Consider the following 17,642-nt stretch of genomic DNA (forward strand, 5'->3'; position numbering starts at 1 on the left):
AGAGGCCTCACAGGGAATTCTGGGAGTACATTCATAGGTTTATAAAGGAAAGAACGTCAGTCTTAGAAAAGGGAACAGCAGCTGCAAAGCCAGGAGACGTGGAAGAAAGTCAATAAGCTGTGTTTGGAGAAGTAGAATGCCTTACAACTCGTGCAGAAGTTGCATGTAAAGGGAATAGTGAAATTTGAGGCTGGAAAGATTGGCAGGGAGCAGATTATTAAAGAATCTTACATGAAGTTTCCAAGAGTTTGACCTTAAATCCTGCAGCTTAGTGGTTCCCCCAGAGTTCAGTGTACTCACTTGAGAAATTAGAGAAGTAGGTCCCTGAACCCCACTCCAAAAATTCCAACAAGCACTTTTTGGATTCTGAAGTGAATGCCAATATGATACTAAGGCAGTCTTCTGCAGATGACAAGAAACCACAGAAGGTTTAAGTAGAAAAAGGACCTTTTCAAATTTGTATGTAAGAGAGCTCATACTGAAGAGCTGGGGAAGAAAAATTAGAATGGGTACAAATAGAAAGAGTACCACTGGTTAGGGGAAAATTGCCACAGTCCTATTGAAGTTTTAATAGGAGGTGAACTGGGGACATGGGGATGGAAAAGGAAGATGATTGGGAAAGTAAGCAGGTGGATTGACAGGACCTGGAGGCCAGTTATCTTTGATGAACAACAGGGAAGAAGCCTCTAAGTAATTCCTGTGTTTTTAAGAAACTCTGAGGGTTTATGGGGTTGTACAGGAAAACCGTGTTGCATTAGAAGAGTCAAGAGAATTCCAAGAGGGAAGAAGAGGGTGATCTAGGCCAGAGAGAGTTAGAAAAATCAAAGCCGAATTGTGTCTCTTAGGTTTGGTAATTGTGAAAACCTTAAGATTGAATGAGATTGCCTTCTTTTTTTTTTTCCATCAAATCCAAGAGCATCGTCTTTCGTTTTTCAAATCTGGGACCTCATCTTATTTAGTGAACTAAAAAAGTAAAGCTCAAAGTAAGATAGTTATAAAGAATGATTATTCATTCTGAGTTTTAGGTATTTGCAAAGGAAATTGGAAGTTCTTAACCTTCCCCTTGCCCCAAACCTTTTTTTCTTTTTTTAAATGTGCTTTAAATGAAAGTTTACGGTTTAGGTTAGTTTCTCATACAAAAATTTATACACACATTGTCATGTGACCCTAGTTGCTCTCCCTGTAATGTGACAGCACACTCCTCCTTTCCACCCTGGATTTCCGGTGTCCATTCAACCAGCTCCTGTCCCTTTCTGCCTTCTCATCTAGCCTTCCAGACAGGAACTGCCCATTTAGTCCTGTGTTTATCTACTTGAACTAAGAAGCACACTCTTCACGAGTTACCATTTTATGTCTTACAGTCCAGTCTAATCTTTGTCTGAAGAGTTGTCTTTGGGATTGGTTTTAGTCCTGGGTTAACAGAGACCCTTGGGGCCATGTCTTCCAGGGTCCCTCCAGTCTCAGTCAGACCGTTAAGTCTGGTCGTTTTCCTAGAATTTGAGTTCTGCACCCCACATTTCTGCTGCTCCGTCAGGAACTCTCTGTTGTGTTCCCTGTTAGGGAAGTCATTGGTGGTAGCCGGGCACCATCTAGTTCCTCTTGTCTCAGGCTGATGGAGTCTCTGGTTTATGCGGCCCTTTCTGTCTCTTGAGCCAGTATTTTCCTTGATTCTTTGGTGTTCTTTATTCTCCTTTGCTCTAGGTGGGTTGGAACCAATTGATTTATCTTAGATGGCCTCTCCCTAGCTTTTAAGACCTCGGACACCACTCCCCAAAGTGGGATACAGAACATTTTCTTAATAAACTTTGTTTATGCCAGTTGACCTAGACATCCCCTGAAACCATAGTCCCCAGACCCCCACCCCTGCTACTCTGTCCCTGGAAGTGTTTGGTTCTATTCAGGAAACTTCTTAGCTTTTGGTTTAGTCCAGTTGTGCTGACTTCCCCTCTATTATATGTTGTCCTTCCCTTCACCTAAGGTAATCCTTATATGCTATCTAGTTAGTGAATACTCCTCTCCATCCCTCCCCGCCTTCTGTAACCATCAAAGAATGTTTCCTTCTCTGTTTAAACCTTTTGTTGAGTTCTTATAATAGTGGTTTCATACAATATTCGTCCTTTTGTGACTAATTTCACTCAGGATAATGCATTCAAGATTCATCCATGTTGGGAGATGTTTCTTGGATTCGTCATCATTGTTCTTTATCGTTGTGTGGTATTCCATAGTGTGAATATACAGTAATTTGTTTTATCCACTCATCAGTTGATGGGCACCTAGGTTGTTTCCATCTTTTTGCTATTGTGAACAGTGCTGCATTGAACATGGGCGTGCATATGTTTATTTGTGTGAGGCCTCTTATTTCTCTAGGATATATCCCAAGGAGTGGGATTGCTGGATTGTAAGGTAGTTCTATTTCTAGCGTTTTAAAGAAGTGCCAAATTGATTCCCAAAGTGGTTGTACCACTTTACGTTCCTACCAGCTTTGTATAAGTGTTCCAGTCTCTACACAACCTCTCCAACATTTATTATTCTGTGTTGTTTGGGTTAATGCCAGCCTTGTTGGGGTAAGATGGTATCTCATAGTAATTTTGATCTGCATTTCTCTTAATGGCTAATGATTGCGAGCATTTCCTCCTGTATCTGTTAGCCACCTGAATGTCTTCTTTGGTGAAGTGCCTGTTCATAGCCTTTGCCCATTTTTTAATTGGGTTATTTATATTTTGGTTGCTGAGATTTTGCAGTATCTTGTAGATTTTAGAGATTAGACCCTGATTGGGAAACCCTGGTAGAGTAGTGGTTAAGTGCTACAGCTGCTAACCAAAGGGTCGGCAGTTCGAATCTGCCAGGCGCTCCTTGGAAACTCTATGGGGCAGTTCTACTCTGTCCTATAGAGTTGCTATGAGTCGGAATCGACTCGACGGCACTGGGTTTTAGACCCTGATTGGATTTGTCGTAGCCCAAATTTTTTCCCAGTCTGTAGGTTGTTTTTTTTACTTTTTTGGTGAAGTCTTTTGAGGAGCATAAGTGATTTTTTTGGAGCTCTCAGTTATCTAATTTTTCTTCTGGTGTTTGTGTATTGTTAATAATGTTTTATATTATGTATTAGGGCTCCTAGCATTGTCCCTCTTTTTTCTTCCATGATCTTTATTGTTTTAGATTTTATATTTAGGTCTTTGATCCATTTTGAGTTAGTTTTTGTGCACAGTGTGAGGTATGGTCTTGTTTCTTTTTTTTTTTTTTTTTTTTTGCAGATGGATATCCAGTTATGCCAGCACCATTTGTTAAAGAGACTGTCTTTTCCCCGTTTAAGTGACTTTGGGCCTTTGTCAAATATCAGCTGCTTATAGGTGGATAAATTTATGTCTGTATTCTCAATTCTGTTCCATTGGTCCATGTGTCTGTTGTACCAGTACCAGGCTGTTTTGTCTACTGTGGTGGTACAATAGGTTCTAAAATCAGGTATTGTGAGGCTTCCCACTTTGTTCTTCTTTTTCAGTAATGCTTACATATCTGGAGCCTCTTCCCTTTCCATATGAGCTTGGTGATTTGTTTCTCTATCTCATTAAAAAATGGCATTGGAATTTGGATCGGGATTGCATTGTATCTGTATATCGCTTTGGGTAGAATTGACATTTTCACAGTGTTGAGGCTTCCTATCCATGAACAAGTTATGTTTTTCCAATTATGTAGGTCTCTTTTGGTTTCTTGCAGTTTTCTTTTTACAGGTCTTTTACGTCTCTGGTTAGATTTATTCCTAAGTATTTTATTTTCTTGGGCGCTATTGTAAATGTTTTTGACTTGGTGATTTCCTCTTTGAAGTTCTCTTTGTTGGTGAAGAGGAATCCAACTGATTTTTGTATCCTAATACTTTGCTGAACTGTTGTATTAGTTCAGTAGTATTTTTGTGGATTTTTTGGGTTTTCTGTGTATAAGATCATATCATCTGCAAATAGAGATACTTTTACTTCTTCCTTACCAATTTGGATGCCACTTATTTCTTTTTATAGCCTAATTGCTCTGGCTAGAACCTCCAGCACAATGTTGAGTATGAGTAGTGATAAAGGGCATCCTTGTCTGGTTCCCTTTCTCAAGGGGAATGCTTTCAGGCTCTCTCCATTTAGGATTATGTTGGCTGTTGGCTTTGCATAAATGCCTTTTATTATGCTGAGGAATTTACCTTCTATTCCATTTTGCTGAGAGTTCTTACCATGAATGGGTATTGGCCTTTGTCAAATGCCTTTTCTGCATCAATTGGTAAGAGCATGTGGTTCTTGTCTTTTGTTTTATTTATATGATGGGTTACTTTGATTATTTTTCTAATGTCGAACTATCCTGCATACCTGGTATGACTCCCACTTGGTCCTGGTGAATTTTTTTTTTTTTTTTTTGGATAAGTTGCTGAATTCTACTGGCTAAAATTTTGTTGAGCATTTTTTTGCATCTGAGTTCATGAGGGATATTGTTCTGTAGTTTTCTTTTTTTGTGATGTCTTTACCTGGTTTTGGTATCAGGATTATGCTGGTTTCATACAATTAGTTAGGGAGTATTCCATCTTTTTCTGTGCTCTGAAATACCATTAGTAGTGGTGGTGTTAATTCTTCTTTGAAAGCCTGTGGAATTCTCCAGTGAAGCCGTCAGGGCCAGGGCTTTTTTGTTGTAGGGGTTCTTTAAATTACCTTTTCAATCTCTTCTTTTGTTATAGGCTTATTTAGTTGTTCTACCTCTGTGTTAGTTTGGGCAGGTAGTGTGTTTCCAGAAATTTGTCTATCTCCTCTACGTTTTCAAATTTGTTAGAGTACAGTTTTTAATAGTATTCTGTTATGATTCTTTTAAATTTCAGTTGGGTCTGTTGACATATCGCCCATCTCGTTTCTTGTTTGGGTTACCTGCTTCCTCTCCCGTTTTTGTTTTGTCAGTTTGGAGTGGTTTATTGATTTTGTTGATCTTTTCAGAGAACCAGCTTTTGGTCTTGTTAACTCCTTCAATTGTCTTTCTAGTCTCTATTTCATTTAATTCTTCTCTAATTTTTATTACTTGCTTTCTTTTGGTGCCCGAGGGCTTCTTTTGCTGCTTTCTTTCTATTTGTTCGAGTTGTGGGGTTAATGTTTTGATTTTGACCCTTCCTTTTTGGATGTGTGCATTTATTGTTATAACCTGACCCCTAAGCATTGCTTTTGCTGTGTCCCAAAGGTTCTGGTAGGATTTGTTTTTACTCTTATTTGATTCTGTGAATTTCTTTATTCCGTCCTTAATTTCTTCTATAATCTAGTTGTTTTTGAACAAGGTGTTGTTCAGTTTCCATGTGTTTGATTTTTTTTCTTGCTTTTTCTGTTGATTTGTACTTTTAAGGCTTTATGGTCAGAAAAGGTACTTTGTAATATTTCGATGCTTTGGCTTCTGTTAAGGCTTGGTTTATGACCTAATACGTGGTCTGTTCTGGAGAATGTTCTGTGTGCATTGGAAAAGAGAGTATACTTGGCTGCCATTGGATGCAGTTTTCTATATATGAGATCAAGTTAGTTGATTGTGTTTATTGAGCTTCTTTCTGGATGTTCTTTTACTGAAAGTGGTATGTTGACATCTCCTACTTGTGGAGCTAATTCTAATTCTCTTTTCAATGCTGTTAGAGTTTGTTTTATGTAGTTTGGAGCCCTGTTGTTGGGTCCATGTCTATTTATTTTATATCCTTCTGGTATATTGACCCTTTAATCATTATATAGTGTCCTTCCTTATCCTTTGTGGTGGATTTTTCTTTAAAGTCTATTTTGTCAGAAATTAATATTGCCACTCCTGCTCTTTTTGGATTGTTGTTTGCTTGATACATTTTTTTCCATCCTTGGAGTTTTAGTTTGTGTCTTTAAGTCTCAGGTGTGTCTCTTGTAGGCCGCGTAAAGATGGATCGTGTTTTTTTCCATTTTGCCACTCTGTCTTTTTATTGGTGCATGTAGTCCATGTACATTCAGCATAATTATTGGTAGGTATAGGGTCTCTATGAGTCAGAATTGACTCGATGACAGTGGGTTTTTGGTTATGAGCTTAGTGCTCTTATTTTGATGTATTTTTTGTGTTGTTGACAATTTCTTTTTTCCACTTAATTTTCTGCATTGAGTCGTTTTTCTTTATGTATTTTCCTTTCATCCTTTTCATTGTTGTTGATTTTATATTTGCTAAGTCTTTATGTTTTTCTTCCTTTTTATTTTGATGTATAGGATTGTTAATTTCCTTTATGGTTACCTTAATATTTACCCTGTTTTTCTAAGTTTAAACCAAACATTTATTTTCTTTATATTGCCTTGACTTCCTCTCCATGTGAAAGATCTATGATTACATTACTTGGTCCTTCTTTTTTGTCTTAATGTTGTCATCTTTTATGTATTGATGTCTCTGTTTCCCTATTTTCAGTGTTTTAGCTTTGATTTATTTGTGACTTCCCCATCGGGGTTGATAATCTGGTTGCTCTGTCCTGTGTTCTGGTCTTGGGCTGTTATCTGATGTTACTGATTTTCTAACCAGAGGACTCCCTTTAGTATTTCTTGTAATTTTAGTTTGGTTTTTACAAATGCCCTAGACTTCTGTTTATCTGGAAATGCCCTAATTTCGTCATCATATTTGAGGGACAGTTTTGCTGGATATGTACTTCTTTTCTGGCAATTTTTTTTCTTTCAAGGCTTTATGTATGTCATCCCATTGCCTTCTTGTCTGCACGGTTTCTGCCGAGTAGTCCGAGTTTAGTCTTATTGACTCTCCTTTTTAGATGACTTTTTGTTTATCCCTAGCCACTCTTAAAATTCTCTCTTTATCTTTCGTTTTGTCAAGTTTGATTATGTCTTGGTGACTTTCTTTTGGGGTCTACCTTGTGTGGGGTTCAATGAGCTTCTTGGATAGACCTCTTCTCATCTTCCTGAGAAAAATCTTCAACAGTTTGCTCTGTATTTTCTGTTATCCCCCGATTCTGGTACTCCAATCACTCGTCGGTTATTCCTCAAATAAGGTGGTGTCAAGTGCTTTATCTTCAGTCCCACTAATTCTGACTTCCATTGCCTCAGTTCTGCTCCTTTGACTTTCTATAGAGCTGTATAATTCTGAAATTTTATTGTTAATCTTTTGAATTTGTTTGCTGCCTCTCTATGGATTCTTGCATCCTGTTGAATTTGTCATTATGCTCTTGAATAACTTTCTTAAGTTCGTCTATTGCTTTGTCTCTGTGTTCCTTGGCTTTTTCTGTGTTTTGCCTGATCTCATTCCTGATCTTTTGAAGAGCTCTGTATATTAATCTTTTCTATTCTACCTCCAGTAATTCCGAGAAATTCTCTTCCTCTGGAAGAGTCCTTGATTCTTTGTTTTGGGTGCTTGCTGAAGCCATCATGGTCTGCGTCATTATGTGATGTGATATTAACTGTGGTCTCCGAGCCATCAGTAAGTTACATTTATTCATTTTATATTTCTTTGAAGCTCTCACGTCCTGTCACCAGGTGGTTGGAGCTGTAACTAGGTATGTGTGCCCAGAAGTCTGTTTACTTTTCTTGTATGGATTCAGCTCAGGTGTTCGGATAGTCAGTCACCACGTGCATGGTGCAGGCTCTTATCTACAGTCCTAGATAGACAGGGGTGATGGGTGTAGGCACAGGTATCTGGCTGCAGTAGGAGCTCACACACTGAGCAAGACGGGCTGACAGCTGTCCGAGTGTCTGGGAGAAAAGCGTGCCCCTGTTTCCTAGAGTACATAGGTGGGTGGGCTTTACAGCCAGACTCTGGGCACCCAATGCTTTTGGCTGTAAGGACTGGGAGGCACCACTTAATCTTGGACCCCTGTCACAGGTGGCTAGGTGGTGTGGGTGGAGCCACCAGTCCTCAGGCCCCTGATGTGGGTAGGTGAGGATCCTGCTTAATGGGCAGGGCAGTGTCAAATAGCACGAATCTGCCATCCCCCCTTATAGCTGATAGAGTTGATCATAGTCTTCAGGCTTATACACTGTATTGCGCTTTTGAAAGGGGCACACACAAGTCTGTGCAGGGGTAAAAGGCACTGAAAGTCCGTGGACCCCTTATGCCTGTGCCTAGGCAGAGGAGCTGTTTCTGCCTTGAGTTCCTAGCTTAGGGGAGCCAGCAGATTATTTTTTCCCTGTTTTTTAATTTATTCCCTCTCCAGTGCTGGGATAATGGCTCAGGGCACACGATGGGTCCTACTTCCTGCCCAGGGGACGTGGCAGTCTCTGAGGCTGGTTCGGGACCTGGTGCAGAGCAGGGAGTAGGCTAGTAAATTAGAGCGAGGTTCATCCCAAAGTGGGTGTTTTTTGATCCAAGAGGTAGGCTTCACGCATGTACTTACCTTTGCTGATTGAGCACCACTTTTCACTGGTTCTAGAGACTTGAGTAGATTCTCCACCGCTTGATCTTTCTTGATGTGGAAAATGCATCCCGAGCACCACTTCTTGCCTCACCGTGAATGCCAGCCGATCCAGCCCGCAGGGTGCCAGTTCCTGCCAGGTCAGGTCTGGCAACTCCTCACTGCTTCTGAATGGTCTTTCCCACACTGCGGCACTCAGTCCAATTCCTCAGTTTCGCATTTGATGTTCAGGGCTCCTAGACAGTCATATATAATCAATTCAGTTGTTTCTTTGGGCCTTCGTTGTAAGAGGTGCCACAAGAAGTATCTGACTACTCCGCTATCTTGGCCCTGCCTCCCCTCCCCCTGCCCACTTAAACTTTTGAAGAGTGGAAAGATAACACAGAAAGAGAAATAACTGATTGGCTTTAGAGCCAGTAACCTTGGACAAGTTGCCTGACCTTTCTGAGTTTCGCTTATTTCCCTTTTCATCTTCCCCTTTTCTTATATGGATGAATTACATAAATGTTTCCCTAATACCAGGAAGATTATTGTAATGTAGTGGTTAAGTACATAGGGTCTAAGCCAGACTGCCTCGGTTTGAATCATGGCTCTGCCACTTACTATCTGTGTGCCCTTTGGAAAGTTACTTAGCTTTCCTGGGCCTCAGATTCCTCATTTGTAATATAAGGATGTTATTAGTATTTACCTCAAAGAGTTGTAAGGATTTGGTAAGTAAATTCACATGAAGCAGTTTTTTAAAAGGTGCCGCATACATAGCAACCTCTCTAAGTCTTTGCTGCTATTATCATTATAACATTATCATGGTATCAGTATCATCGTCATTCAACAAATGGTAGATATAACAAATGGTAGAGAATGGAAGTACATTTATCCCTTTATTACACAGTTTAAGAAAAAAAAAACAGTTCGAAAGTAATCTAGAATCAATGTATACCATTGCTGGTGAGTTTTAATAATGAGCAATAGTACATGACCCGAGACTCCATTTTCTAAGATTATTCAATAATCTGAAGGATCAAACAGTGGAAAAATTTCAGATTTTGTAATATTTCCAAGATAGTATTAAGTACTAGTGGGCAATGGTAGAACTCTTGCTTCCGTGTGGGAGACCTAGGTTTGATTCGCAGCCAAAACACCTCAAGTGAAACCACTACCCATCTGTCAGTGAAGGCTTTCATGTTGCTGTGATGCTGAACAGGCTTCAGCAGAGCTTCCAGACTAAGACAAACTAGGAAGAAGGGCCTGGTGATCTACTTCATAAAAATCAGCTAATGTAATGATCCATTGTGTGTGGGGTCACCATGAGTTGGGGGCCAATTCAATGGCAGCTAACAACAACAACAATGATAAGTAATAGAAAGATAGCAGAACAGAGTAATTTGGTAAAGATTAACCTGTGAAAGAATGGCGCTAACTCTGGCTAGGGTGGTCTTGAAAGGTCTGTTTGAAGAAGCAGCATTTGAATTGAGAGCTTAATGATGACTGATAGGGGGGTGTTCATGTAGGATCTGAGTTAAGAGCCATGTAGGCTATGAAATTCAAAGTACCCAATATGGGAACAAACTTGACCTAATCCAGGAAGAGAAAGGCCAAGGTAGCTGAATCTCAGGGAGTGAGGGGAAGTAGTCAGAGATGAGATACCAGAGTTAGGGCCAGATTAGCTAAGGTTATGTAGATTTTATGCTGATTGTAATATAAAACTGTTAAAGAGTTTTAATTGATCAAAAAGGTCACCCTGACTACTACATGGAGATTGAACTATAGGGAGACATTTGGGGAAGCAGGGTGGTCATTTTAAACTTCCACAATTTTATTTTCACTCAGTCTGCCCTTTAGGAGATCTTTGTAGTACTATGTACTCAATTTCATTTCACTTAATCATATTTGCTTTGAAATATATTTTGTTTGCCCCAGATCAACATAGGTCAGCATTCTTTAGAAAAAAAAATCTGAATGTACTTAATATATGTAATTTGTCTCTACACTGTGAAATAAGTATCTGTTTTAATAAATTTAGACAGTGCTTAGTCACAAACCAATAATAAACTTTGTGGCTAATGTGTGGCAGATCTAAGTGTTTTGACTGTGCCTTGCATATCCCAACATTCAGGATATCCAAATTGTCTTTAATAGCTGTCCGTTCAAGAAGCCAGCAGAACTTGTCCAAGGCAAGGTTGTGGAAGCTCCATAGACACATCCAAACTTCACGAGGGACCAAATTGCTGGGCTGAGGACTGTGGGGAGGGACCATGGTCTCGGGGAACATCTAGCTCAATTGGCATAACATAGTTTATAAAGAAAATGTCCTACATTCTACTTTGGTGAGTAGCGTCTGGGGTCTTAAAATCCTGTGAGTGGCCATCTAAGATACTCCACTGGTCTCACCCCTTTGGGAGCAAGGGAGAATAAAGAAAACTAAAGACACAAAGGAAAGATTAGTCCAAAGGGCTAATGGACCACAACTACCATGGCCTTCACCAGACTGAGTCCAGTACAACTAGATGGTGCCTGGCTATCGCCACTGACTACTCTGGCAGGAATCACAACAGAGGGTTCTGGACAGAGCTGGAAAAAAATGTAGAACAAAATTCTGACTCACAAAACAAGACCAGACCTACTGGCCTGACAGAGACTAGAGAAACCCTGAGAGTATGGCCCCTAGACACCCTTTTAGTTCAGTAATGAAGTCACCCCTGAGGTTCACCCTTCAGCCAAAGATAAGACAGGCCCATAAAACGAAACGAGACTAAAGGGACACACCAGCCCAGGAGCAAGGACTAGAAGGCAGGAGGGGACAGGAAAGCTGGTAATAGGGAACCCAAGGTCAAGAAGGAAGAGTGTTGACATGTCGTGGGGTTGTTAACCAATGTCATAAAACAATATGTGTACTAACTGTTTAATGAGAAGCTAGTTTGTTCTGTAAACCTTCATCTAAAGTACAATTTTAAAAAAAAAGTTACCTACCCAAAAAACCAAACCTGTTGCCCTCAAGTTGATTCTGACTCATAGCGACCCTATAGGACAGAGTAGAGCTGCCACGTAGGGTTTCCAAGGCTGCAAATCTTTACAGAAGCAGACTGCCACATCTTTGTCCCACAGAGTGGCTGCTAGGTTCAAACCTCCAACCTTTTGGTTAGCAGCTGAGTGCTTAACCATTGTGCCATCAGGGCTCCTAATAGTTGTCTAAGGAAATCATACTTAAAAAGATAATCTATTGCCCCAAATGATCTTACTACATATTTAAAAAATAAAAAATCTCCCTTTTTTACTTTCGTGCATCCTTACTAAATACTTGGCCAATCAGAGAAGTTACTAAGGTTACACTAAAGACATTGTCAGTTGTAGTTTACGGTTCCATAACTTCTTGCCCAAGTTGTATTTAACAAGGTTAAGTTTTAGGCAAATTGAACAGTAAGACCAATAGCATTGCCAGGAACTCCGTTGGAAATTTTCACTTTCCTTTCTTCGTCTTTCTTTTTTCCATTTGTTCAACGTCATCTTCAATGTTCTGGCATCGTATGCGTGTGTTTCACAGGTCTCCTGCAAGCGCAGAATCTTCTAACGCAACTACCTCAGCAAAGCCAAGCCAACCTCCTACAGTCGCAGCCAAGCATCACCCTCACCTCCCAGGTCGGTATTCGTCCATGCGGGTTGCTTTCTTTTGTCCTGTTGTTTTGTGGGGAAAGGCTTCTGGGCTTTGTTTAATTTTTTCCTTTTAGAAATGACCCTATAAAAATAATCTAAACAGTCTTCAATAACTGACCAAAAGTTCAATTAGACTTAACAACCTAATAAAGCACTGCTGCCAAATTGATGCCACCCGTGAAAGGCTTCCAGGAGTCCAGCCTGTTTCCTTATATGTTCGTGAAGGGTGATTTTCTTAGGGGTAAATGAGCAGTGAGTTGTGAGCCATTTAACCTGTGCCCCACTCCACTAGTCACAGTAGAAACTACCATTTCAACGAAAATCTAGTGCCTCAGTTAAGACCCATCATTGGCCTTTGCCTTTTCTCAGAAACTGCAAAGAACCTTCTATCTCTGTGTTCTTTCCTTTCTTCTCGACTCTCCAGTGTTGCTTTAGCTTACTTCCACTAGAATTAAATCATGTAAAAAGCATCCAAGCTTCTAAACATTTAAGCTTTTAGACCCCCTTCGGCTTCCTAACTAGCTGTGACTTTGAGCATGGCGTTTCACCTCTCTGAACCTCAGTTTCCTCATCTGTAAAATGAAGTGATTGAGCTGGCTAATCCTCAGTTCCTCTTCCAGCTCTACCTCTCGTTGCAGTCATGGAAGCTATCACTTAATGCTAACACATTATGATATTTGACAAAATTCAGCACTCAGTCATAATTGAAAACACCTGCAGACTAGGAAGAGAAGGTGACTTCGTCAGCCTTCATAAAGGGCATCTGCAAAAAAACCTGACATCGATACTTAATGATTATAGACTGAATACTCCCCCCTTAAGCCCTGGAACAAGGCAAAGATACCTACTGTTGCCACTTCTGTTCAGCATTGTACCGAAGGCCCTAGCCATGCAGTGAGGCAAGAAAAAGAAATAAAAGGTATGAAGATGAGAAGGGAAGAAGTAAAGCTGTCTTAATTAATAGAAAACTTAATTGTCAATATTGAAAATTCTAGCAAAAAACTACTAAAAATTTCAGTGGGAAAAGGTAAGGTTTTTCAACAAATGGTACTGAAACAATTGTTATCCATATGTAAAAAAATGAACCTTGACTCTTCTTTCATTCCATGTACAAAAATTAATTTGAAAGGAATGTTCTAGAATCTAAGCTTCTAGAAGAAAACTTAGGAGAATTTTTTTGTGCCCTTGGGTAAGAAAATTATTAAATAGGACACAAAAAGCTCTAAGCATAAAAGACAAACAATGATAGATTTAATTTCATAAAAATTACAAGTTTCTGTTAGGAGAATGAAAAGTCACAAACTATGAGAAAATATTCTTAAAGTGTGTGTTGATAAAAGACTTATATCCAGCATATGTCATGAACTCACACAATAATAAGACAATATGATTTAAAAAATTCAAAGATACTTCACTGAAGAAAATATGTAAACATCCAGGAAACATATGAAAAGATGCTCAAAATCAGTCATTAGTCCTCAGAGAAATGAAAATGAAATGCCACTACGCACTCACTAGAATGAGCAAAATTCAAAAGACTGTGATAATACCAAGTGTTGACAAGTACGTAAAGCAGCTGGAACTTTCCTACATTGCTAATGGGGGTACAGAATTGTACAGACACTTAGGAAAAAAGTTGGGCAGTTTTTTTATAAAGTTAAGTGTATATGTACACTATGACACAGCAAATCTACTCCTGGAAATAAACCCTGTGTCAGCACAGAGATCTGTATACAAATGTTCATAGCAGTTTTATTCATGATCACCCCAAACTGGAGACAACCTAAATGTCCATCAGCTGATGAATAGATGAGTGTTGGTATATCCATATGATAGCCTGCTACTCAGCAGTAAAAAGAAACGAACTTCTGATACATTCAACAACATGCATGAGTTTCAGAAGCATTATACTAAGTCAAAGAAGCCAGACACTTAAGACTGCATATTGTATGATTCAATTTATATGACATTTTAGAAAAGACCAAACTGTGGGGACTGAAATCAGATCAGTGATTGTCAGAGGCTGGGGATTAGGGGTGGGGACTGACTGCGAAGGGGCACAAAGAAACTTTTGGGGTGATGGAAGTGTCCTGTATCTTAATGGTGTTATCAGTTACATGACCGTATGTGTTCATCAGGACATACCCAGCTGTACACTTCACACTGGTGAGTTTCACTATATTTGAACTGTATCTGAATATGGATAAGGGTGGGGTTTGGAGACTCCCTCCTGGCCTGCATGCCCTGCACACAGTGGCAGGGTTGTTGTAGTGTCATCCTGACTCCTGCTCACTGATTCTACTCTACCATTTCTAGATCTGGTCCAACCCAGCCTGAGGTTTTTGGAGTTGGGGTAACTTGTCTGTAACCACCCCACCTAAAGGTACCCAAGCTATTTTTAGTCCTTTATTATTTGAGAACAGGGCTACTTCTGAGAGCTGAGATTCACCTATCCCTATCAACCAAAGTTTCACTGTGAAAATCTTCAGATTAGAAGATTTTGGGCTCCTCCAACATGGTCGGTTGGAAATGTGCTCAGTGTCAGTGTGTCGTGGAGATGGGCTTCACTGAAGCAGAATAATAGAAAGGAGCGCCCCCCTAGTGGTTGGTTGTACAATGCCTGTTGTGTACTCTTCTAGGCCAGTTAGTTCAGTTGGAGGGTGCACATTACTAACCAGGTCAAGGTCAGGAGTTATGGCCACGTTAAATTGCAAGAAGAAACACCCACAAGCACAGACTTCATCTGTATCTTGGCCTATAATCTCACAACTGGACTGGTGTGAGCAGGAGGGGTCAGCTGAGCAGTTACAGTGCAGAGTCGGCAGGGTACCTCCCGCTAGTGAACACACAGACAGGCCTGTTCTCCTCGGGGCTTTTGAGAAGAACAGGGTAGCCTCATGTTTGTGTAATAAGGACATTTAACATTTTCTTAAAAAAAATAAAAGTCTGTCCTCATGTCTCAAAATAAACTCTGGCTGGATGTAAGAAGTTAAATATTTTAAATTACATAGAAAAAGCTAGTAGAACATTAAAGGAATTTTATCATAGTTAGAAATAAGTGAAAGCTTTCTCAGATTTGAAGCAAGAGAAAACAGTAGGAAAAAAAAAGGTCACCCGAATGATGATTTAAAATTTATATACATTGAAAAACAAAAGGAAAAGGGCGGATTGGGAAAATCATTTGCATTAATATGGCGGACAAAGGCTTAGTCTGTATCATCTGATGAGTTCTTTAAGAATAAGGGAGCCCTGGTGGCACAGTGGTTAAGAGCTAGGGCTACTGACCAAAAGGTTGGTAGTTTGAATCCACCAGCCAGATGCTCCTTGGAAACCCAATGGGGCAGTTCTGCTGTTTTTTAGGGTTGCTGTGAGTCAGAATCAACTCCACAGCAACAGGTTTGGCTTTTAAAGATAGGAATGAGGGTATCATTAATAGATAAATGGGTTAAGAATGTGAATCCAGTTCACAGCAAAGGAGACACAAGTAAAAATTGACACGAAATATTTTGACTTCATGTAATAAGAGAAATACAAATTAAGGCAGCAGTGGAGTACCATTTTAAAAATCACTAACGCAGATCATATGAGGGAAACTAACACTGTGTGGTGGGAACCAACATTATGACGTGTATCAGAGGCTGTCACGTTCACAGTGTACCCCATATTCAGTTACCAGAAAATCTTGTGAATTTATCTCAGAGAACTAATTACAAAGGTGAAGAAAATAATTTAATGCACCAAGTTTTTCATTGTGGTGTTTTCTATGTTAGTGAAAACAAATGAAAAACTAAGTATCCAATAATGAAGAAGTGGTCAAATAAATTATAATATTGCCTCAGTCAGCCTTTGAAAATGTTAATGATGAAGACCATGTAACACCGTACAAGAGAGTCACACAGTGTTAAATGAGAAAAGCAGAGTATAAAATTATGTGTACCGTAATTACAGTTATAGGTAAAAATATACATCTTTAAACTCCAGAAGATTTACTTTTCCCCCTTAAAGTAGTTTTAATATTTTTATAATATTCTGTTACGTGTTAGAGATATGATAGTGATAAACAAAATAGATAGGGTCTCTGCTGTTTTAAAATGTACAGTCTAAGTGGCATAATTATGAAATAAATTCTTAAAAATAAAGAGGAGTGTTTTGTGAGCATTAACAACACCTTTTTATTAAAAGGCACAAGATACACGTATTCAAACTACTTGAAGAACCAGATAGAATGAGTTTCATTTTTGTTTTTTCTGTAAACTTACTTTTTTAACCTTAACTGTAATTCTGGCATAAATGATTTCATATTCTGCTTTTCTCACAGAACACTATGCTGTGACGTTTTTCTACAACAATTCTCTACGAATGTAGCTGTTCCCTTAAGTTGTTTATTTGCAGCACGCTCCCTTTGTAAACGTAAATATCTTTTTGTACATTTTGTTCCTGTTGTTCTGTTCCCTTTCTAACAGCCAGCAACCCCAACACGCACAATTGCAGCAACCCCAATCCAGACACTTCCACAGAGCCAGTCAACACCAAAGCGAATTGATACTCCCAGCTTGGATGAGCCCAGTGACCTTGAGGAGCTTGAGCAATTTGCCAAGACCTTCAAACAAAGACGAATCAAACTTGGATTCACTCAGGTAGGATGAACCCATTCTCCCTTAGAGTTCCCTCTTCAGCTGGGTCTAAGGCTTTGCTGTACATATCCACAGATGCTTCTCAGAAACAATGTATTCCTCAGCTGCTTGGTTTTTTGGTTTTAAACTGTACCTTTTTCTTAGCCATTTCCAGCATTAACAAGTTTAGATTATTAGTACATACATTCAGTTATAAGTTTAAATTTTAGTGTTAAATTAAAAACCAAAAAAAAAAAAAAAAACCCCAAACCCACTGCTGTTGAGTCCATTCCGACTCATAGTGACCCTATAGGACAGAGTAGAAGTGTTCCATAGGGTTTCCAAGGAGCAGCTAGTTGGTTAGCAGCCTGAGCTCCTAAGCACTGTGCGATTTCTCTCGGAACATCGTTTCCTGAAATCATTATACCAATAAGTTGTGAGAGTTTAGACGATTAGGGGGATGATATGATTATACTGATGGTTTTATTATTTGAAGAACATCTGGTTCTAGACCTAAGTGCTATATATGTAAGACTGAGAGTAAAGATTATAGTTTCTTATGATAGCTGAAAGGAGAAAAGTTTGAAAGACTAATTTAAAGATAGTTTATATATATTTTTTCTGGGCAGAAGGAAAAAGACATACACACACAAAACATGTTATAACCCCCAATGTGAAACTAATTAGTCAAATAATCCGTTGATGGTGAAAATTCCAAATTAACCAAAATTCAAATTTTTTTCTTTATTTCACTTAGCAGAGAACTTTTAAAGTGGAATTTGTTTTGAATGGTTTAAATTGGCATCTGGGAAGATAGCGTTTTTATTCCAAACACTGCCACTGACTTACTCTTTGATTAACCTGTCACAAATAATACTTTTAAAGCAGGAAAGGAATTACAACTGACTGACATTTATGTAAAATGAAAAGGTCATTAGGTGAAAAATAATACCAAAGTATGGCCTGGGTGTTTTATGGAACCAGGAAAGGCCTGATGTTTTCTTTGTGGAGGATGTAATTATCGTTTGATATTT

At 39.2% G+C, this 17,642-nt stretch overlaps 1 protein-coding gene across 6 annotated transcripts in view; it reads left to right on the forward strand.

Moving 5' to 3' along the window:
- The window catches only part of POU2F1 (POU class 2 homeobox 1), a 261,573-nt gene that overhangs the window by 205,203 nt on the left and 38,728 nt on the right, over positions 1–17,642 (forward strand). For all 6 annotated transcript variants that reach the window (XM_049881124.1, XM_049881126.1, XM_049881127.1 and 3 more), the window contains 2 exons: positions 11,886–11,980; positions 16,459–16,632. In XM_049881124.1, the coding sequence (XP_049737081.1) occupies positions 11,886–11,980; positions 16,459–16,632 (269 nt within the window). The remainder of the gene's footprint in view (positions 1–11,885; positions 11,981–16,458; positions 16,633–17,642) is intronic.

This window comes from Elephas maximus, chromosome 3, assembly GCF_024166365.1.
Source record: "Elephas maximus indicus isolate mEleMax1 chromosome 3, mEleMax1 primary haplotype, whole genome shotgun sequence".
Taxonomy (NCBI): domain Eukaryota; kingdom Metazoa; phylum Chordata; class Mammalia; order Proboscidea; family Elephantidae; genus Elephas; species Elephas maximus.